At 38.8% G+C, this 23,110-nt stretch overlaps 1 protein-coding gene across 1 annotated transcript; it reads left to right on the top strand.

Moving 5' to 3' along the window:
* Positions 1-627: 627 nt before the first annotated feature.
* Positions 628-1,119, top strand: KRTAP11-1 (keratin associated protein 11-1; the record flags this gene model as incomplete). Its single annotated transcript, XM_082654621.1, has 1 exon — positions 628-1,119. The coding sequence occupies one exon, from the start codon at positions 628-630 to the stop codon at positions 1,117-1,119; it is 492 nt and encodes a 163-aa protein (XP_082510747.1).
* Positions 1,120-23,110: the final 21,991 nt, after the last annotated feature.

Genomic DNA, 23,110 nt, shown 5'->3' with positions numbered 1-23,110 from the left:
TTGATTTTCCAAGCCAGTTTATACTCTGGATATGTCTTTGTGTCCTTTTTCCTGACAGGTGTTGTCATTGTCATTTTGAAGCATATTCAAGAATGTTCCTTGTTCATTAGAAGCTCCGTTAGCTATGGGAGGGTGACTGATTAAGTTATGCCTAAAACATTAAGTATCAACAACAACCCAAACTCCGTGTGGGTGTGTAATTAGTCCCAGTCAGAAGGGAGAGAGTGTCATGGTGGAATGGTGGCATATTTGATGTTACTGTCAGATGGACACTCATTGTATCCAAGCAAAATGAATGAAGGATGAAGTGTGGGCTGGGATGACCAATAACTTTGAAGCTGTCAACCAACCTTCTTAATCCTGGGACTAAGTACAGTCCAGAAGCCTATGATTTAGTTACCAAACTACTAAACTTTCTTTATGAGGATGAAGGCTTCTCAAGAGACAATTAACCTGGAGAGTCACAAGATGTTCTAAGGCAAGCCAGTGTGAGCCAAGGAAGCCAGGAAGACTGGGCTGGGAGCCCCACCCACCAGCAAGGATATATAAAAGCTCGGGAGCCTGAGGTGGCATTTACAGTTCAGGAGCCAGTTTCTGCAAGTTACTCACATCTCTCCGTCTGGCACCATGTCCTACAACTGCTCCACAAAGAAACGCTCTTCCAGGCTGATTGGAGGACAGTACACTGTGCCAGTGGCCCCAGTTGCCACAGTTTCTACCCCGGATGTCGACTGCCTGAGTGGCATCTATTTGCCCAGCTCCTTCCAAACTGGCTCCTGGCTCCTGGACCACTGTCAGAAGACCTGCTGCGAGCCCACTGCTTGCCAGCCAACCTGCTACCAGTCAACTCCTTGTGTCTCCAGCCCTGTCCAGGTGACCTGCTCTCGGAAGACCACTTGTGTCTCCAACCCTTGCTCAACTCCCTGCAGCCGGCCGCTCACCTTTGTCTCCAGTGGCTGTCAGCCCCTGGGCGGCATCTCTACTGTGTGCCAACCAGTGAAAAGTGTCTCCACTGTCTGCCAGCCGGTGGGAGGAGTCTCCACCATCTGCCAACCAGCCTGCGGGGTCTCCAGGATGTACCAGCAGTCCTGCGTGTCCAGCTGCCGAAGACTTTGCTGAGTTTGCAGGGGCCCGTGAACGAATCAAGACTCTATGACCTGCCAGCTGTGTTTCCAGGATCTTCCAACAAGCTGCCTGTCCCTGAATAACTCTTCATTGCTGACCCCCTGTTCTAACTGTCTGATTGCTGGCTGCCAGGCTTGAATAAGCTGACTTTGGCAATCTAACATTTTTCTGGCCAGCACCTATCTTGTTTTAGGGGTTTGATCACTGGTGGCACGTATACCTCTGGATGTTTCCAGAAACTTACCACCTATGCCCAGTCTCTAGTGGCTTTGACATGTTTTGACCTGGTTGCTTTGTCTTCTGGCTTGTTTTTGTGCCTCGGAAAAAGGGAACCTGTTTCGCTCTGTATTTCTCAATAAACCTTAATTACTTGACATTGCAAATGTACGTCTCAGGAGAGTTCTTTATCTGCAAGAATTTTTGCTGTCTGTGAATCATTCTTTGCTGATTAGGTCTGATTTTCTTTTCCAAGAATGGAGTATGGTTTCAGTCACTGTGTTTAATGACAAACAAGGGATTATCTTATATTTTACTTGGTTAGAGAGTCTTTGGACATGTACTCAAGTAGAGAGAATAGTCCTCTATATTTCCCCCATTTTTTTATGGGCTTGCAGAATAATTTCCATGCAGGACAAAGAAATGTTACCTGAGAAACCAGGTAGTTTGGGGAATTGTACAGCGAAGGGGACAATGGAGTCAGTTAGAGGTTCAGAGTCTGACTTCATCAGAGGACCACAGTGGAAAACTTTGCAAAGGATTCCTCCATGATTAGATGGGAGGCAGGGAGAAGGAGGAAGGATGAAGAAGTCAGTTTCTAGGCCCTGAGGTTTATGGTATCAAAAAGGTGGCTGTAGCTTTCTAGTTCCCTCACTTGCTGCTGTGTATTGGTAGACCCCCAAACATGTTCTGAGTAAACTAAAGTTCTGAGTTTTAGTTAATCTGGGCAGGGAAGACTTAAAAACAAATTTCAAACACATGTTGGTTTATTTTAATACTTAGAGCCTTATTTTGTGCTTGCTTTCAATTGGAGCCCACATGCAGATAAAACAAGCCATCTGGACTGGTGGTCAACATGCTAACTCCTTCTGCCTTTTTTAGAAAGTGAGAACTGACCGCCAGTTGGTTTCCTTTTGTCCTCATTCTCTGTTATGTCCAGAAACACATCTCTGTATTTCCTTTTCAGAGTTGCTCAAGGACAAACAGTAGAGAAATTTTTTTTTTTTTTTTTTTTTTTTTACAGAAAATGGAGGCACATGAGGTGTGCCTGCCAGGAGCAATGGGTGCCTTTTCTCATAACAGAGGTGCTTAGTGCCTTGTGGAGAATCTGACCATCCACTTCTTTTGTCAGCACAAAATGTTTTTCTTATTTCACTAACAGTTTTTCAGAGAGGCAAAACGTATGGACAATTTCTGGAAGGAAAATTTTCATTTCTTCCTATTACTGACTCTACTCTTAGAAAAAATGTTCCCTCTAATCAAAGAAATGTTAGTATGTGTGACTCACTGTACTATCTCATTAAAGCAAGTCATAGCTTTTACTATACATTGGTTTCATGACTCTTCTTTTTAAAAATAACACTAGCTTTCAGAAATGCTCTGGTTTACTCTATAATGGAAATCACTAGGAGAACCCTAGATGGCCCATTCAAAGCTGTCATTTACTGAACTCTCATGTTGTTTATTTCGGTCACTTCACATATGATTTGGAAAATCTGAAGTTTTTCAGAGGCTTACACATTTATTAATAATTCTTTTGTTCATGTTTTTTTCTTTAGCTTTCCAGTTTTCAGTAAAAATTACTAGAACAGAGATGCCTTGTTTTTTCTTTTTCTTTAGACAGCTAATCATCTTTAAGATTCATGTAGTAGTAATATTTAATAACATAGATTTTATAGACTGAGATGAGTGAACTTTTGCTTGGGCTATTTATTGTGATGGTGTGAACATCCAAGGGTATTGTAGGTATCCTGCCAAGCTATTTCCTTGCTTTTATTTCTGTTTGGGGAATCATCTATTTTGCTATTAGAGCTATTCTATTTGTACTTGAACTTTGAAAGTTCTCTCCATTCTTTGCTTTATTTCATAATAAATTGTAAAATTTCAAAGTTTGTCTTTGAGGACAGTCTTTTAAAAGATAGAGCAATGATGATTTCTTTCTCTTCTTGGTCTAGGACCCAGAAATATGTCTTGTATGTAATAGTCTGTAGCTGTGGGGAAGCAGTTCAAGGGACTTTGGTTCAAATCCTGGTTTCTGCCCCTTGGCTGCATGTTTGTTAAGCTCCCTAAACCTTAGCTCATCTGTAAAACAAAGATAATGACACCATCGTATGCCTCTGTTTCAGGAATAAACTGAGACAATAAGTGTGCATCCCAGGTATCACTGAGGCATCCTGTCATTTGATATTGAAGTGAAATTGGCTTTCACCATTTTTCTTCTTTGGTGGGAATCCTGGCTACTCCTAGCATTGCTGAGGAATCCAAGGGTGGAGAGGTTGGAGGATGGTGACTTACTGTTTTATTTCCTAATCTTCTCTGGCTCTGAACTTTTACTTTAGAAGAATTAGTTCATTTTATTGATCTTCTTCCTAGTCTATACTCTGTTTCTGTTCAGACTGTAATAATTCAGACACCATAGCACTGTTTGCTTTCCTTGATTTCCACAAAATCTACTTACACAGGCATTTGTGTATCGAACAGACTTTACTGAAAGTCTGGATGCATAGATGATACTTATACTTTAGTGATGAAAACAACTCAAAATTAAATTTTAGACATAAAGAAGTTCCTTGGCCATTGTCTCTGGGACATTATCACATTCAACTCAAAACCAAATCACTCCCTCCTTTCCTTCCTCCCTTCCTCCCTCCCTTCCTTCCACAAACGTTAGGGTACATCTAACATTCCAGCTTCTTTGCTGGGTACTGGTTATATGGTTGTGACTTCTGTTCCTCATGGAGTTCATAGCTTAGTTATGTAGAGCAATATCTCTAGACCTTTTTATTTCCTCTGTATCTTCCACTTAGGGATTCCATGTGCTTTGACTTTTCCCTACAAATGCTTATAAGTGCTTACCAAAGTGCTATATCCCATAAATTCTCTAAAAAGGTAAAATTTTCTACCCTTTTCTCTTATATGATATTTCTTAAAATAATACAACTACAGTAAAAGCTGAAAATTCATATAACCAACCTCTGGAATTTGACTTTAAAAATGGTACAAATGAACTTATTTACAAAAGAGAAATAGAGTTACAGATGTAGAAAACAATCTTATGGTTACCGGGGGGAAAGGGGGGAGGGATAGATTGGGAGATTGGGATTGACATATACACACTACTATGTGTAAAATAGGCTACTAATAAGGACCTACTGTATAGCACAGGAACTCTGCTCAATACTCTGTAATGACCTATATGGGAGAAGACTCTAAAAAAGAGGGATATATGTATATGTATAACTGATTCACTTTGCTGTATAGCAGAAAGTAACACAACATTGTGAATCAACTATACTCCAATAAAAATTTTTTAAAACTTTTAATCATTAAAAAAAAAATCTGGGAGTCAGAAAGCTTGTGAGACTCAAGGGAATGTACTGATAACCAACTGAATGGCAAGAATGAATGGTTGGCACATTGGGGTGGAGACCCAGTCTGGTGCCCTCTACAGCTGCCCTCTGCCTTCAGTAAAAGTGGGCTCTGCAATTTGACCTTAGCCTTGGTAAATATCACTCTGCCTCTTTTTATTTTTAGGAAGCTACAGCTTGTGCTTAGGAATTTATAAATGGTCCCATATCTAGAGGGCATCGTGTAGCTTTTATGAAAATGAGGTCTTCACTGATTAAGATCCAACTTCTTTCATATACTCCACTTTCCTATATTTAACTGCCTCATGGGCATTTCCAAAAAGATGTCTTATAATCAAATTCAAAGAAATTTTCAAAATTCAAATTGGCCATAGTGTAATTTATTAATCAGGGATGTGATTTATTAATCAGGGTTTGTATTGCACACTTCAGATTATAAAACAGTTAGGATTGGGAACAAGCTCCCATCAGCACAGGTGAGAATCTATTATAAGCAAACACAATTGCTTTGTGTAAGTTGTTCTGTGCTTTATTATAAAAATGGATGATCAAAGTGACAATCCAGTATAAAAATTGTGATAATGATAGTCTTAATGCCTGTAATAAAGACAAGTGATTACTCTGGAGCAGAGCTGGGGGTAGTCAAGGGTAGGACTTGTTTAGAAATGTGTAGATTTCATAGCCATATACTTACAACCATCACTTATCTTTGTGTAAATTTATTTTGGAATTTATTATTGAAATTCCTACATAAAAAAATGTATCCTTTTAGGCCTGAAAGTCAAGCCCCTAAACTCTCTTTTCCCTCCATTAAACATGTTAATGCAAGTGTTCTTAGGAACACATCAATTGCATAATCGTAGAGAAGACCGTTTCACTAAAATGAAATATTCTTTTGCTAAAGCTTCTTGTCATATTGATTTTTACCTATTGATTAATGCTGCCACCATCTTCCAAGTCACCTAGGATTGAAATCCTGTCATTGTTTTTCACTCTTCTTCCCCCTAACTTCACACATTTAATTCCTTCTACCATAACAATTCTTTATGTCTTTTTCTTAGCATTTCCTCTAGTCTTACCTACTGTGGGAACTCATTGCCTTTCACTAGAGTATTGTGATTAGCTCCTATGTGATCTAAGTGTCATTCTTCCCTTTCTGTACAGCACTCTCAGCTCTATCTGTATTAGTTTTCTAGGGCTGCTGTAACAAAGGATCACAAACTGGGTGGCTTAAACAACTGAAATTTGTTGTCTCAAATTTATGGAGGATGGAAGTCTGAGATCAAGGTGTTAGCGAGGTCCATTCCTTCTGAGGACTGTGAGAAAGAAACTGTCGCATGCCTCACCCCGAGCTTCTGGTGGCTGCTGACAATCTTTGGCATTCCTTGGCTTATAGAAGCATCACCCTGAACTCTGCCTTCATCTTCACGTGCCATATTCTCCCTGTGTGTGTGTTCATGTCGTGTCCAAATTTTCTCTTTTTATAAGGACATCAGTCATATTGAACTAGTGACATACCCAACTCAAGAATGACCTCATCTTAACTAACTCTATCTGCAGAAAACCTTACTTCCCAGCAAGGTCACATTATGAGATACTGGGGCTTAGGACTTCAACATATGAATTTGTAGGAGGCACAACCTAACCCATAAATCTGATAATGTCACTTTTCCACACAAAAATATCAAAACATGTTCATTACCTGATGAATGCTGTTAAGACTTGCTGGTGTGACATTCATAATTCCCAGAAGAGTATTTAATAAATGTTAATAAATATAAGAAGACTATAATTTTTGAATTTTTAAGTTCTTATTTATTTCTATAATTGAAAGTCTAATTAATAATAGTACAGAGAAACAGAACCAATAGGATGTATGTGTGTAGAAATAAAGAGACAGAGAAAGAGAAGGGGAGAAGGGAGAGAGCGAGAGAGATTATTTTAAGGAATGGGCTTATTGGATTATGGAGGCTGGAAAGTCCAATCTCTGAAGGGTGGGTCATCAGGATGGATACATAGAGAAGAACAGATAATACAGTTCAAGTCCAAAGGCTGTTTGCTGGCAGAATTCCTTCTTGCTTGGGGGAGGTCAATCTTTTATTCTATTCAACCTTCAACTGATTGGATGAGGCCCACCCATGTTATGGAGAGTAATCTGCTTTGCTCAGTGTCCACTGATTTAATTCTTAATCTCATCCAAAACACCCTCACAGAGGTACCAGAATAATGCTTGACCAAATATCTAGGCACTGTGGTCCAGCCAAGTTGACACATAAAATTAACCATTACATGCATCTTATAATTTATTGGAAGAAATAAATGTGGGTAATAATCCTAAAGAGAAGAAATAGTTTTTCAAAAAGATTGTAGTGATTTTCTCACAGAAAAGTTGTCACCAAACTGTTCTGGGTTTTCATAAAGATAGGTATGGAAACATTACATTTTATGGATTTGGGGAGCTTAACTGGGTTAATTACAAGAACAACACTTTTTGTTCATTTCTACATTTTCCTAGAATTCTTCTTTTGATTAAAGTAGACTTGGTAAACAGGTATAGTCATGGTCTATGTTGCTGTGTCTTTTTTATCAATCAGATTCATGCAACTATACATTTATGAAAAGGTAAAAGATTGCTGAGAGACCAGAAATCATATTAAAAAATAAAATGTTCAATAATCTTTGCATTCTTCTTTTTTCCATAGTAGATAATGAAATATGGAAATAAAACTCACCAGAAAGTGAAGCTACTTTACCTTAAAACTTACTCCCTGGACAAGAGCTATAGTTATAAATCCCAGGATTAAGAGGTGCATTCATTTTCAAATTGATTTGATTAAAATGAGGACAGAGCTCAGTTCTTCTGGTAGCCCTTAGCAAGATATTAATTCATTGACTCTTCCCTTATGTCAGCATACTGGAAAGGGTTTGGAAAATTTCTTTTTTTAAAGAAAAGCCTGAAAATGGTCTAAAAAGCATATATAATGTACTTCTGGAAATCAGAAATTTTGGAAGAGTGGCAGCTCTCTTCTAGAAAAGTCACAGGACTTGGGGTTAAGTCTGGTGATAAATTCAGTTCTACTACATTGATGTTAAGTTAAGTGGTTTGATCTCTCAGAGCCTCTGTTCCCTCACGTGTAAAATGGCTATAATAATTCTATCTTCAAGTATTAACTAAGGTGATGCTCATTGCTGCATAGTTTCAACAGAACACAATAGGAGTTTATTTCTTGCTCATCCCCAGTCTTGAATGGGTGTTCCTAAGCAGTGGGTAGCTCTTCTACAACAGCTGATTTGGAAACATAGGCACTTTCTATCTTGTGACTTTTCTAACCAAGGCTTCTAATGTGGCTGCAGAGGGGCAAAGAGTGTGGGATTACAGGTGGGGAGTTTTTATGAGCCAGCCTTGGAAGTGGTATGCATTGCTTCTGCCCACTTTTCAATGTCAAGTTCCCAGTCATATGGTCACACTTAAGTGCAAAGAACTGGCTCATATGATCTAGATGCAGGCAAAAGAGGAAGAGAAAAGAAAATGAGTTTGGTGAACAGCAAGCCTGTGTCTGCAATGTTTCATAATGTGGTTGTAAGATGGAAGAACACATACATGAAATAAATCAGAGAAAGACAAATATGGTATGATATCACTTAACATGAAGAATCTAAAAAATACAACAAACTAGGGAATATAGCAAAAAAGAAGCAGACTCACAGATATAGAGAACAAACTAGTGATTACCAGTGGGGGCAGGGAGGGGCAAGAGAAGGGTGGAAAAGCAGGAGGTATATTCTATTGGGTGTAAGATAGGCTCAAGGATGTATTTTACAACACGGGGAATATAGCTAATATTTTTTTAATAACTGTAAATGGAAAGTAACTTTTAAAATTGTATAAAAATAAAAAATATTGAAAAAGGAATGAGAGTATAATATAAAGATCTGACTCATGGTGGGCACTCTGAACCTGGTGGATGAATCTGAATTAGATTTCTATTTGTATCCGTCCACGAAAGGAGCTCTGTTTTAGGAAGCAGAATGTATGAGAAGGGATTCACTTGGGCACTAATCTAACACTTCATGCGCTGCTCACGGCATTGAAGGATCTAACTTTCTAAGAGTTGTTATTTTTTAAACCCAAGGAAAATACTTCTAGATGGTTGAGATGTAAATAATTCTGGTAATGTCTACAAGGACTGGGAATTATTTAGATATTTCTAACGAAGTAAAATGGGAATTGACCAGCCAACATCTCTGTGAATGAAACGCAGACACATAATGTTATATTTCCATCTAGTAAACATAAGGCACATAATATATTCTTGAATGATGGAGTCCTCCATTCTGACTGCTATTTTCATTGTGTAACAATATCTTTTTTTTTTTTTTTCGGTATGCGGGCCTCTCACTGTTGTGGCCTCTCCCGTTGCGGAGCACAGGCTCCGGACGCGCAGGCTCAGCGGCCATGGCTCACGGGCCCAGCCGCTCCGCGGCATGTGGGATCTTCCCGGACCGGGGCACGAACCCGTGTCCCCTGCATCGGCAGGCGGACCCTCAACCACTGCACCACCAGGGAAGCCTGTAACAATATCTTTGTAAGATATTAGCTCTGGAAGAGACTTTAGAGGTCAATTTATATGACTCCCTCATTTGACAGATAAGGAAATAGGACAGGAGTGACTTGTTTGTCCAATAAACATAGTCAGTGATGGAACCACTAAATGATGTTTAATTGAGTGTTTTTTTTTTTTTATAGAGATATTCAGGTCGCACAATTCAGATACTGCAGCTCCTTATTCACTCTCATTTCTTGACGAGTTGCTCTGCATGTAGTCTGTCCAGGAGTATCACATGCTATGTCATCACTGTCAGATTCCATATTCTTTACAAGGGCCCCATAAGCCTTTTTCATTCAGCAAAAAATGATTGGTAGTTTATTTGAAATTGAAATGTAACTGGTAGTCCTTTATTTTTATTTGTTAAATCTGGCAACCTTACACAGGATACACTTAGGGAACTACTCTTTTCTCTAGAGGACTTAGCTGGCTCTCTAACAACAGAGGCCTGACCACCCCTCCTGATGTCCATCCTGTCCTGTTAGACACGCCCCCCCCCCCACCCCGCCAGCGGTCCTCAGGACACATAATGGGGCAGTGAGGCTAAGCTGGCATACAACACACCACCTGCAAAGTGGTAGGTTGTTCTAGTTGAAGATTCTACCGAGCTCTATCTCTCACAACCAATCTCTTGTTCTCTTTGTCGACTCAAGACATCTTCCCTACCCTCATCCTCTACTGTGTCTAATTCCCACTACTAGTAGTCTTAGTCTCTGAAGTCTTTGTTTAAACTTATAGGTATGTCCCAGTTGAGACAAGTATTTGTTGACAAAAATTTGTTGTTTATTTGAAATTCAAATGTATCTGGGATTCTGTATTTCATCTGTAAAATTCTGCAGAAGTCTTGTTCGATGTTATACTAATTTTGGAATGGAAAGAAGGAGTTCCATAGGGTAAATGTTTGAAAAGTTCAGGTCCAATTCATTTTACATGATTTGCTTTCTCACTCCTCTCAGATTCTTAATATTGCTACTATGTACTGTGAATCTCTGCTGCAGAGACATAGTATTCAAATGTTCATCCATCTATCATCTATCTATCTGTCTATCTATCTACCTTCTTTTACTGTTTTAACCATGAAACCCCTTCATCTTGGAGCATATAGTGGGACTATCGTTCTGTGAAATGTATTTTGTAGAACACTAATGAAGAGCAGTGTTAGTTGACTCAGAGAAAGCAGCCTGCAAGATGTATTCCACTCTTTCTCTACTATAAGAGAAGGATGAGAGATATGGGACCATATGTATATGTATAACTGATTCACGTTGTTATACAGCAGAAACTAACACACCATTGTAAAGCAATGATACTCCAATAACGATGTTAAAAAAAAAAAAGAGAAGGATGAGAAGACCAAGAAGGTTACATGAATTTTAAGAAGAAAAATAGAAATATCCATAAGACTTGCAGAAGAGTCTGTACAGCGTAATTTTGATGGATCATTCAATTGTTTCCTCTTCTGCATTTTGTAATATGAAAGGTCAGACAGGCTGGCTGATCCAATTCTTCTCCGATTTAAAGTTAAGTCCGCCAACTTCCAGTGTTCCCTAGGTACTGTTAAATTAACACGTCTAGGCCGTGTCTTACACGAGTGGCTCTCAACAAAATTATTTGAGGTTGCTCATACCTCTGGTGCAATGAAAAGGCAAACTACATTTATGAGTGAATAGTGCTGACTGAGCTGTGTAATCTTTTGGTGGGTAGTTTGGGTCTTTCAAAGTGAGACGTGACATTTGAATGCCAAATAAAGCCATTGCAAAACAACCAAAAACCTTTAGCATTTTAGAGTAGTTTTTTGATTCTCTTTATTTTTCCCCAGAGAACTTATTTCTGTGCAGAACCTATCAAATGAGTGATTTTTCAAAGCTTCTGACTAGTCTCTTCAAGATCATAGGAAAGACTGATGTTTTAGAATTTTGATTAGATTCTCCTCCTATCCCTTCCTTCTTTATTTCTTATTTGATGGCTTTATTTTCTCATTTTATCCCCTAACTTTGCATATCCCCCTGAGAGGAGATGCATAAGATGGCCTCAGGAGACATCGTATTGAAAAGGGAGTTTCTGGGAACTCTTGAGGTTTCATTTACACATTTCAAACTGGGGACACTGGAATGACCTTATAGTGTAAACTGTTCAGTTAATCATTCATTTACCCAGCTAATATTTATTGAACATATGTTGGTAATTGGATAGTCTCTCTTTCTTATGAAGATTCTAATATAGCAGGGAAGCAGATATATAAACACCCAACTAACGTCAAATAAGTGCCTTAGTAGGGAAACATAGGTAAAGTGCTGTGGATCTAGAGGATTAGTAGGACCAATTTTGCTGTGGGTGGAGACATATGGGAGGGTTTTCAGAGGAAAATAATTTGAATTGGGTCTTAAAGAATAGATGAATTCACAAGGCCCAGTTAGTTAAGGGAGTAGGGGTGTTGGGTGGGTTTAGAGTGAAGGGAGAAAAAGGAGGGTAGCTTCCCATAGATTAAACAGTAAGGCCCAAGTTGTGGAGGCATGAAAGCTTATAATGAGTTCAGAAAACAGTGAGTTCCAATGTGACTCCAAAAATTATTATAAATGAATATTAGGCACGAAAGACAAAGCATGAATCAAGAATCCCTTTCTTGGGCTTCCCTGGTGGCGCAGTGGTTGAGAGTCCGCCTGCCGATGCAGGGGACACGGGTTCGTAACCCGGTCCGAAAAGATCCCACATGCCGCGGAACAACTGGGCCCGTGAGCCATGGCTGCTGAGCCTGCGCATCCGGAGCCTGTGCTCCGCAACGGGAGAAGCCACGACAGTGAGAGGCACGCGTAACGCAAAAACAAACAAACAAACAAACAAAAAAGAATCCCTTTCTTGGGTATCTCAAATGTCATGTGACGCATTTAACCTTTTAGCTTAAGTAAGAAGGAGCCATGCAAGGGTTGTAAGAGTTCTCTTTATCTGATAACCACAGAGACCTGTGATGATAGATGCTTGAGGTGAGCTCTAAAATACTGGTGCTCAAAGATGACTTTGAAGTTTCTATTCTGGAAGATTGGTGGTCTGTGATGTCTTAGCTATGAGAGGGCATATAACAGAAGGATAAGTGAGGCGGACTATAGATAATAATTTTTATTTAGAGACGACTGCATTTGAGACATCTGTAGAACATCAGGTGGGTATGAGCACGTGGCAATTGGATCTTCAGGCGTAAGCTGTGCTATTTCAGTATGGCTTTTTCTGTAGGCAGAGGGAGAGGCTTAATTACACTCATTGACATTTATGTGGTGACTCTTTCATGTCCAAGTTCTGTGTATTTCTACTGATCATTTGCTATATCTAGAAAGAAATTGTTAGAAATGATTTTTCTAACAAATCATTGGTAGGTTTTGGATACTGTGGATAATATAAAGTATTAGGTTGACAATGGCTTGGCAATGATACACACCCAAGAAACAAACTAATAAAGTCATATCAACAAAGAGTGGTCCCTTGATAAATGTCAAAGGTGCATGAATTTAATAGCTTACTGCTACTCAGTGACTTTGAAAATATATGTTTTATATGACTTGGTTAAAGTGGTTTAATTTCTCTCCAAGTTAAGGTACATTTCTTAATGAGCCAGGAAATATTAAGATTAAGAAGAAAGGATTTTTCAAACAATTAGTATGCATGTGGAGAGGGAAGGTTCTGGGAGTGAAGCCACACTTTTTAATGAGGGAAAGGATATAGATGTCCTTAAGCAGAAGGGGACATCAAACTCCAGGAATTTATTTTTCCCTTCATATCTTATCTTTCTCTCCTGACACAGAGAGCCACAGTTCTTTCTCTGGGATTTTGCTCTTGGTGTCCTTAGGGACCCATGAGTCATAAGGAGTGGGCCTTAGAGGTGTACTGCAAAAGAAAATGTGGGCACAGTGTCTTCCATTGGTTTTGAGTTCGAAAGCTCAAATTCCGAGGTCCATGGTTCTGGTTCTGGAGGTTAGGGGTCAGAGACCATGGCTGCCATTGTGTCTACTGGCCATGGCACTTCTGAATTCAATGGCTGTTGAAGAGTTTGCAAGTAGATCCTGAATCTTCACACTCTTCTTTGCCTATACCTTGGAATTCAGATTTCTGCAATATTGTCGTTTATCTTTGTACTTCAGTGAGAAGAATCCAGATGATATTCACCCAGAGTGTAGTTTGTGTAATATTAAAGATAAAATTATTTCCCCAAATATTTTTTTAAAAATCAGCATTTTTCTCTTTTATCTTTTCTGCTTTCTTAGTTTCTGTGCATATTTTTGTGTTTCTTGTTAAAAGAAATGACTCCAGTTCACTTGACATGGTTGGCACATCTTGTCATTTATTTGGATTATTTCATTTAATTCACGTGATGACTGCCTCTTGCACAAAGAAAAAACGTTTTGTTTTTCCTTGAAGCAAGCTCAAAATAGTTATTCTGCTGAGGGCATGTTGACTTAACATGTTAGAACAGAATTATACAGAGCTCTAGTTCCATGAATTATCAAAAATAAATAACTCTTCTCCCTCAAAAAAATCCATAAATTTGAAAAATACTGGATGAATGAAAGTAAAGCTGGTTTCTTTCCTGTAGATTTTATCTGAGCTTTTAATATTCTAATATACATCACGACTCTTTTAAGAATGGAATGTAACTTGGAATGCATCCCAAACACTTTTCCCCCTAGGATATCTTGAAGGACCAGAGTCCCATTAAACACACTCTCTAAAGCAACAGTCTCCAACCTCTTTGGCGCCAGGGACCGCTTTCCTGGAAGACAATTTTCCCATGGAGCGGGGGGTGGGGGTGGGGGGGGGTGGGGGTGGGTATGGTCCAGGCCGTAATGTGAGCGATGGGGAGATGTGGGAGCTGCAGATGAAGCTTCGCTCACTTGCCCTCCTGCTGTGCAGCCCGGTTGCTAACAGGACCGGCACTGCTCTGTGGCCTGGGGGTTAGGGACACCTGCTCTAAAGCCATGCATTAAGGTATAGAGACCCAATTGAACATGGATAATTTTTATTAAATTGTGGTTTTCTATATTAGCTATCTAATTTTTGGAAGTTTCGAGATGTATTCATTTTCAGTATTTTAAATAGTTATTGCATAAGAAAGAAAGCTTTTCAGATTTCAAGTTTCAGTCTTAGCCAACCCTCTTTCTCACTCGCCAGAGTGATAACAGTTTCTTATAGCCTCTTTCAATGTATGTGGTACGTGTCATCAAGGTATTTTATCTGAGCTCATACAAGTACGATAGGTTTAGGTAACTGACACAAATTCATGGTTGCATGTGTGTGTGTGTGTGTGTGTGTATCTAATCAATTTGAATTCTAGAATCTTTTAATTAGATTTCATATAGGCTAAATCCTACCCGATGCAAAGATGAGGTTAGGAGTTGCTAGTCCTTTGGGGGAAAAAAAGGTATACCAAATTGCCTAGAAAATTATGCTAAATGGATAAGCAGGAAGAAGCATAATATATTTCAGTAGACTTGAATGCAATTAATGTTTATATAAATCCCAAATGGGAAAGGATTTAAGACAATATGACAAAATTTGGGCAGTCATGATATACGCTGTGTGAACTATGTAGGCTCTATCTCACTATTTCCCTTATGTACCCTTGTGTATCTGAATCGACACCGTCTTTGAGGCAGGAGATAGATGGGCTCCAGGCTAGGCATTTACAACTGATCTCCTGTTTACACCTCCTGGGGTGAGAAGAAGATGAGCTCCAGGCCAGACATTCATTACCAGCTCACTATTTACATTTCCTGAGGTGAGAGACAAACGGGCTCCAGGACTACATATTTATGACTGCACTCCTGTCTATATTTTGAGATCTGCACCTTGATATAAGAAGCAGTAACAGGAATAATGTAGATAACTGGACATTGGGCACTATTATGGCAGGGACAGAGAGGGGCTAAACCTGTTAAAGAGGTCATACATTTCCCATCCTTGGAGCAAGTGAGACACTGTGCATGCACAAAAGCCTTCATGGGGTCGAAAAGGCAGGGGATGCCAGACCATAGTCAGTCCTGCTATCTTCCTCCCAGAGGCCTTTACGATGAAATCCATCTTGACTGAGGGACGCGTGTGCACCCAGGGGAGGGTCCAGAGGTAAATTAGCCATGGGGGTCAAAACAATACTATTGGCCAAGAAGACAGACATCCAGAAAACTGCCCCCTTAAAAAGAATTTAATCTTCCCAAAGGTGCGATTCTCGTGATTCTCTCACTGAGTTCGCCAGTGCGTCTTTCTTCATGTACTCTGCTTTTCTAATAAACACTTTCTTCTATACCTTCCGTTACCTTGTCAGATTCTTCCTTTCAAAGTAGACAAAGGACTGGGGAGTTGGACTCCAGCTGCTGGCCCCGTGGTCTAGTGGGTAAGATCCTGGTTTCCATCCAGGCAACCTGGGTTTGATTCCTAGTCAGGCAGCTGAGATCTTGCTTCCAGCTACTGCTCACTGCTGCTTGCTGCAAGCTGCTGCCTACTGCTGCCTGCATCCGAAATCATCTTGACCTTGGCCCTTATTATCTTATGTCTGACTGTTATAATAGCTGGCTAATGGGTTTTGCTAACTATAACCTCTTATCCAAATTAGTATTCTGACTGCACTATTGTGATCTCATAATCAAACTTCATTAGTTCCTAATCATTTATTAAAATCATCAAGGTGTAATGGGTAGGGCATTGGATTTGGAGTGAACAAAGTCATGTTTTTGAGAACCACTCATGATCTCTGCAACCTTGAGCAGGTCATTTAATATCTAGAGGTGAAACTCTTTCCACCTATAAAATTCATATAATAATGGCCTTGCTGCCTGATTCATAAATTTGCTGTGGGTTTTAAAAAATATGTAAAGGGTCTTTGTAAACTTTGAAACAAAACATACATGGAAAGTACTACTTTCGCTCCGCCAAGTCTATATTTCTTAGGCTGGCAATCAATGACTTACTAGGCCAGAAATACCTTCCAGTGTATTGACCACTTGCTTGTATGAATAAGATACTTCATTTAAAATAGAAAGTTATCTATGAAGGCCTTGGGCTTTTATACCTAAACATCTTTTTTAAGTTCCTTTTCCTGCTGAAATTGTGTTGTCCTTCAAAGAGGCATTGAGCTATTATTTCTTCATGAGGTCTTCTGTATTAGTTTCTTAGGGCTGCTGTAACAAATGACTCTACACTGGGTGGCTTACAGCAACAGGAATTTGTCTCACAGCTGTGGGGTCAGAAGTCTGAAATCAAGGTGCTGGCAGCAGTGTTCCCACTCCCTGCTCTAGGGAAGAATCTTTCCTTGTCTCTTTCAGGTGACCCCTGGTGTTCCTCAGCTTGTGGCAGCATCTCTCTGGTCTCTACCTCCGTCTTCACATGGCTTTCTCCTGTGTTTCTGTGTCTTCTTTTTGGTTTCTGATAAGGATATTTGTCACTGGATTTAGGGCCCACCCTAAATCCAGGAGGATCTCATCTCAACATCCTTAATTACTTTTGCAAAAACCACAGTTATTTGTCCTGGGCGTCAGGACTTGGACATACATTTGGGGGCTACTATTCAACCCACTGCACCTTCCTAGGCCATTCCAATCTAATTTGTTTGGCTAATATTACATCTAAGGTTATACCTCATATGCAATCTTAGAAGAGCTGAGAACACTGGCAATGGTAAAAAGTACATTTTACTTAGAAAAGCACATTAAAATGTATAAGAGGAAGTTTTTAATAAAGGCAATTGTGGAACCTGTTTGTACAGAGAGTAGAAAAAACTGAAGATGAAAACAGTATCTCTAGTCTTCCACAACAGTTGCCATTGTGGGTGATGTGCAAGTTCTCCTTCATGTTTCTGGGGGCTGGCTGTTTTCACCAAGGGGACTATCACACTGGCCAAAACTCTGTTGTCAGCTTTTTCTGGTCAATTTCCTTTTCCTGCAGGTGTGTGATATTGTGTGTTCTGCAAGAAAAAGAGAAAAAAAGAAATCTCTTTGCCTCATATGTGATGAATTTAATTTTATAAAAGAAAATTAACCTTTTTATTTCTTTTGAAATCCAAGTTACCAGGCACAGTTAGTTTTTGATTGTAGTGATTGCTACTTAGGAAAGGGAAGGCATGCCCCTTTCTAGATTTTTAATTTGACTACAGAGTCATAATTTGATATGGTTTATGGTATAAAGTGTGGTTTTAAAAAAATATTGTTTTAATTGAAGTATAGTTGATTTACAATATCGTGTAAGTTTCAGGTGTACAACGCAGTGTGTGTATATATATACATATATATATATATATATATATATATATATATATTTCTTTTTCAGGTTTTTTTCCCTTATAGGTTATAACATAATATTGAGTATAGTTCCCTATACTATACAGTAAGTCCTTGTTGGTTATCTATTTTATACATGGTAGTGTGTACATATTAATCCCAGACTCCTCCATTTATCCCTCCCCCCACTCCCCTTTCCCCTTTGGTAACCATAAGTTTGTTTTCTGTGTCTGTGAGTCTTTCTGTTTTGCAAATAAGTTCATTTCTGTCTTTTTTTTTCTTTTAAATTCCACATGTAAGTGATTTCTGATAAAGCATTTTTTTTCCCCTTGAATGTTAAACAGTTATCTCAGCACGGCTATTTGACTAATATTCTCCTTTACTAACTGATTCATGATTTCATATTTGTAATATATTAAATTCTTAAATACATGAGAATATATTTGTGTTTTGAGGCTCATAATCTTCAATTATATAATAAGTAATCTTTTCTATGTCTTCCCTTGATCTTTAACTAACACTAAAATATGATAATCAGCATTCTAAAAATCATTAACTTTTTTTTTTTTTTGCGGTACGTGGGCCTCTCACTGCTGTGGACTCTCTCGTTGTGGAGCACAGGCTCTGCACGCGCAGGCTCAGCGGCCATGGCTCACGGGCCCAGCCGCTCCGCGGCATGTGGGATCTTCCCGGACCGGGGCACGAACCCGTGTCCCCTGCATTGGCAGGCGGACTCTCAACCACTGCGCCACCAGGGAAGCCCAATTAACATTTTTAATGTAATTAAAACATGCAAATTAAATAGTACAGGGTGACTTTTAACATAAAGTGAAAATTCTATTCTTGACTCCTCCTCAGTCTTGTTCTCCAAAAGAAGACACCTTACTTTATTTTAGATTGTTTCTTTAGTAAATACTTACTGCTATATTGTTAATTAGTATAGTATGCTGCTATACAATTGATGAAGATTTAACTCTCTTACAAAATCCAATCCTTGGTAACTCCCCATCAACATGTTCTTTCTATTTTGTTATCTATTATTTGGCTAATCAATAATCATTTTCATGTTATTAAGACTATACAGTTATTTTGTAGAGCCAAGTAGCACACCATGATTATATTGGCTTTCTTAAATAGCTTGATGTTTTTCCTGTACTTTCTAATGATATCATTTTTTTCTTGCACTACTTGCCATTACTCTATCTTGTTTTTAGTGTCGCTTTTTCCTAGAAATTTTGGAGATGCATGGGGTTTTTTTTGGTTTCCTTCCAGAGATCTTATTTTCTGTCTTCTATATTTCTACTCAAACTAAACTGTTGATTGGCTGTCATCCTAGGTTTCCACTTTCTATTATTCTGGGTTGGATCTATAGTTTGACTGCCCCCATGTCTCCCACTCTTTGGTTAAATCTTTTGTTTTGTTGGAGCACATTCTCAAGGCAATCTACAAGAGTGCATGGAGGATAAATTTCTGAATCATTGGATGTACCTGAAAATGTCTTATTATATTTCATAGTTGAATTATAGTTAGACTAGGTATCAAATACTAGGTTGAAAATAATTTTTCTATCACAGTATAGACAGTTTTATTTTTCTGTCTTTAGCTCCCTGTGTTTCAGACACAATATCTTTTGTCAGGCTGGTTCTCTTTCCATTGCACTTACAAAATACAAAATTATTAAAAAATTTTTTCCTCTGGATGCATTTAGCCTTAGCATTGTGAAATTCCACAGTGATGTATGTAGAGTTCCCATTTTAAAACATGGTCCCCAATTCTTTGACATCGTTCTTATATAGAGATAGGGTCCATGTCCCCTCCTCTTGAATCTGGAGAGCCTTGTGACTGCCTCAATGATTAAAGCCTGCAGGAAGTAACACTAAGTGACTTCTGAGGCTTGGTTATGAAAGACCTTGTTCTTTCACCCTGGGGCTCTTGGAAGTCGTGCTTCTCAGAAAGTCTGTCTTGGGATTTCTTCTCTCAGAAACTAGCTGTCTTGTTGTAAAAAGCCAAGACCATGTGGAGAAGTCATATGTAGGTGATCTATTGATAGCCTGAGCTGAGGTCAATCTTTAAGTCATCCCAACGCAAGTGCCAGACACATGACTGGAGAAACCTTCAGATGATCCCACTCTCCAGCTGTTTGGATCATTCGCATCTATTTAAGTCTTCCCAGCTGAGGCTCCAGACATTGTGTAGCAGTCAAGCCATCCTTCCTCTATGCTCGGTCTCAATTCTTGACCCACAAAACCATCAGTCTAATAAAGTGTCACTGACTTTTAGGTGGTTTGTTACACAGCAGTATATAACTGAAACACTAGTTATGGGTCTTTATTCATCATCTGAAATCTTCTCCATTCACGTGTCTGGTACTTTGGATGTTTTCAGAATATTTCCAATTAAGTGTTCAGCCTTCTTAACATTCTACAAGGCAGAGCAGCCTCTCCTTTGACTTTATTCTCCTCATGAACTTAACATTGCTCCACTCTTCTCTATCAGCTATGCCATCTTCCAGAAATTTGTTGAAACACTTTGTCCTTTGATGGCCTCTAAGAACTTATTCTGCATTATTGAATATCCATTATTGCAATCCATTATTGTGAATCAATGGCTGTTTTATTCCTTTACTAACATTTTAATGGACTCTCAGAAGAGAAAGGACATAACTTAATGTGGTACATAGAGTATCCTGGATCTTTTAAAGACTGCATGACAGACAGTACCATGTTGGTAATAATGGCAGACTTCTAGTTGGTTATCAATATCTATTCTCCACGTTTTCAATATCAATAGAGTTTCAGCTGGCATGTAGCTACTCAGCTGAAGCCTACATTTTCCAGCATCCCCTGCAGCTAAGTGTGGCCATGTGACTAAGTACTGACCAATGGGATACAAGTAGAAGTGATGAACCCTCTAGCTCTAATTCTTAAAAGCATTGGGTGTGTTTTCCTCTGGCAAGTTTCTTGTTTTCTGAGATGTGGCAAAAGTTAGGAGCAGCTGATTTAAACCTCCATGTGGAATCTATCTTTTTAGGATGGTAGAACTGTCAGCCAACTTTGCCTACCTTTGTACTATCATAAGAGAGAAGAATAAACTTCTGCTTTTTGAAGTCATACTTATTTGGACTCGTAACAGCTGAAAAAATAACTTGCATCATATAAGTGTAAAACTCACCAACACACTGTCTTGTGACCAGAATTTAGTGGCAAATTTTAAGATAATTACAATAATAACATTTATACATTTATTTAGAACTTATCATGAGTCAGCAGTGCTCTAAGAGTTTAATGGATTAACTAACTTACTCCTCACAACAACCCTACCCTATGAAGTAACACTATAATTGTTCCTACTGTGCAGATTTAAAAATTGCAAAGCTGGTTAAAGAACTTTCTCAAACCCACATAGCTAGTGTGGGACAGTTAGGTTCAATAGAGGCAATCTCAAATCACACTGATACAGTGTTTATTCTTTGTGCAATGCTTTGTTGTATCTGGATCTTCATAGATTGGAAATATATGCAATCAGGAGCCCTTTACCATATGTTTCAGTCACATGTCAATTTGAAACCATTAGTGATAAGGGTAGATTTAAGTGCAGGGAGATATACGCCAACCATATTAAATAAGTGCTAACAGAAGTTAATGAATATGAATTTACTTGATCTACCAAAATTACTCCAGTGGGGAGTGAATTGCAAGTTTATACTATCCATTGACTTTTTAAATGCCAATTTTATTGAAATATAACAAAAAAGCAAAAAATATACAGAAGAATGGCAACAAAGTCAATTTTTCGCAAAGTGAACACACCCATTTAATCTGTACCGAAACCAAGAAGCAGAACATGACCAGCTCCCAAAGGATCCGCTTGTCTCATTTCAGTCACTACACATGGCTGTTGGATGGGACATTCCCAATTTACTCAGTCAGTAGTTGGAATTCTATCATGTTGTGCATTTGTATAAACCCTTCCTGGGTATGTCTGTTACTTGTTTGTCTATCTATCTATCTATCTATCTATCTATCTATCTATCTATCTATCATCTATTTATCTTTTACCTCTTTAAACAGATAAATATTCCAAATAAACAGGAGTGGATGCTGAGAAAGAGTGGTCTCAGGTAAAGTTTCATTTTTTAGTGCCTGAGAGAAGAGCTCTGGCAGTCTCCTGGCTCAACAAACCTCATCTCCAGCTCCTGACACAATGAGCCAAACCTCGTAATTTGGGAATTTCCATCCTAGCTTTTAGAATACAGTCCTTTCTTTGATCTTCCATCTTGGGATTTTTTTATGATGATGCTTATGGGCCTGGCCATGTCAACTTGGCAGGTTTTTGATTGTTCTATATTGTTGGGTTTGGCAGATTTAGTTCCAGTGAGAGTGGCCTTGGATCAGTGAATTATGGTTCCAAAGAAAAAAAGGATTGGTGGCAGTGCTATGTCAAGGAGATCTGGTTCTGGCTGAGGTTGCGACGGTTACTAAAAATTGAAAATTCAGCTGCATTGGGGTGGGCAGTGTCTACCAAGCCACACTTTGGATTCCATGGAATACAAATATATACAGATTTATACTATCATTTTATGTTTTTCAAGCTTCAATAGTCATTTCTTAGCTAATGACAAACTGCTGTCTTCTTTTCTCCAATGCAACAGATACCATCTGTAGCTGTCAGAATTCCAGATTTTATTTATTCATCACTGAGCTCTGCGTATGTTGATTAATGAGTTCACTTTTCTAGAAGGAAATTCTGAACACATCACCTTCTTTATTTCTCCTCTACCCCTTAAATAAATATACTGACTTCATCAAACTCAAAAAGATAATCATATATCTCTATTCAGTTAGCTTCCTGTAGCAGATTTTGTGTTTTCCATGTAGGAATCTGAGATATGTGATGAGCAGCTACTGATTAGAACTTTGGAAGAAGGCTTGCTTTCTTTGTTGTTTTCCTCCAGCTTGAGTTATAATTGACATATAACCTTGTGCAAGTTTAAGGTGTATAGCATTGATTTGATACCTTTAGAAATTTTGAAATGATTAGCACCCTGGTATTAGCCACCAGGGAGAAGGACTTTCTAATTGTGACCATGGCCTCTTGCTCAGGTTCTCTATGGCATTTCAGACATTTCAGAAGGTATGTGCCATGGGGCTGAATAGGCATGGGATGGGGTTGCAGATATGGTCCTGCCCAAAACTGTCATGGTAAAGAATAGAAATAACTGGGATTTCTACTGGAGGCCTGGGAAAGTCAAAAGGGGCCATGACATCTTTCCTTGGGTGCCCAGTTATTAGTCAAACCTAAGTTTTCATACCAGAATGCTGAGGTTGACATTTCCTCAAAAGACACCTAAAATAAATGGTTTCCATTTCAACCAACAACTTAGTTGACTTACATATCCGGATTATTGGGGGTTTTGTTGTAGAAAGTTTCTATTCTGTTCCTGCCAAAAATTTAACTACAAATTTCATGGCATTTGGGTGTAAGAGGTCAGCTAACCACTTATTCCTTTAGGTTTGGGGTCACTGAGCCCTTTCGGCAG

This window comes from Grampus griseus (assembly GCF_964374135.1).
Source record: "Grampus griseus genome assembly, chromosome: 5".
Taxonomy (NCBI): Eukaryota; Metazoa; Chordata; class Mammalia; order Artiodactyla; family Delphinidae; genus Grampus; species Grampus griseus.
Note: the sequence above shows the minus strand (reverse complement) of the source record. Positions and strands in the feature narration are given on the sequence as shown.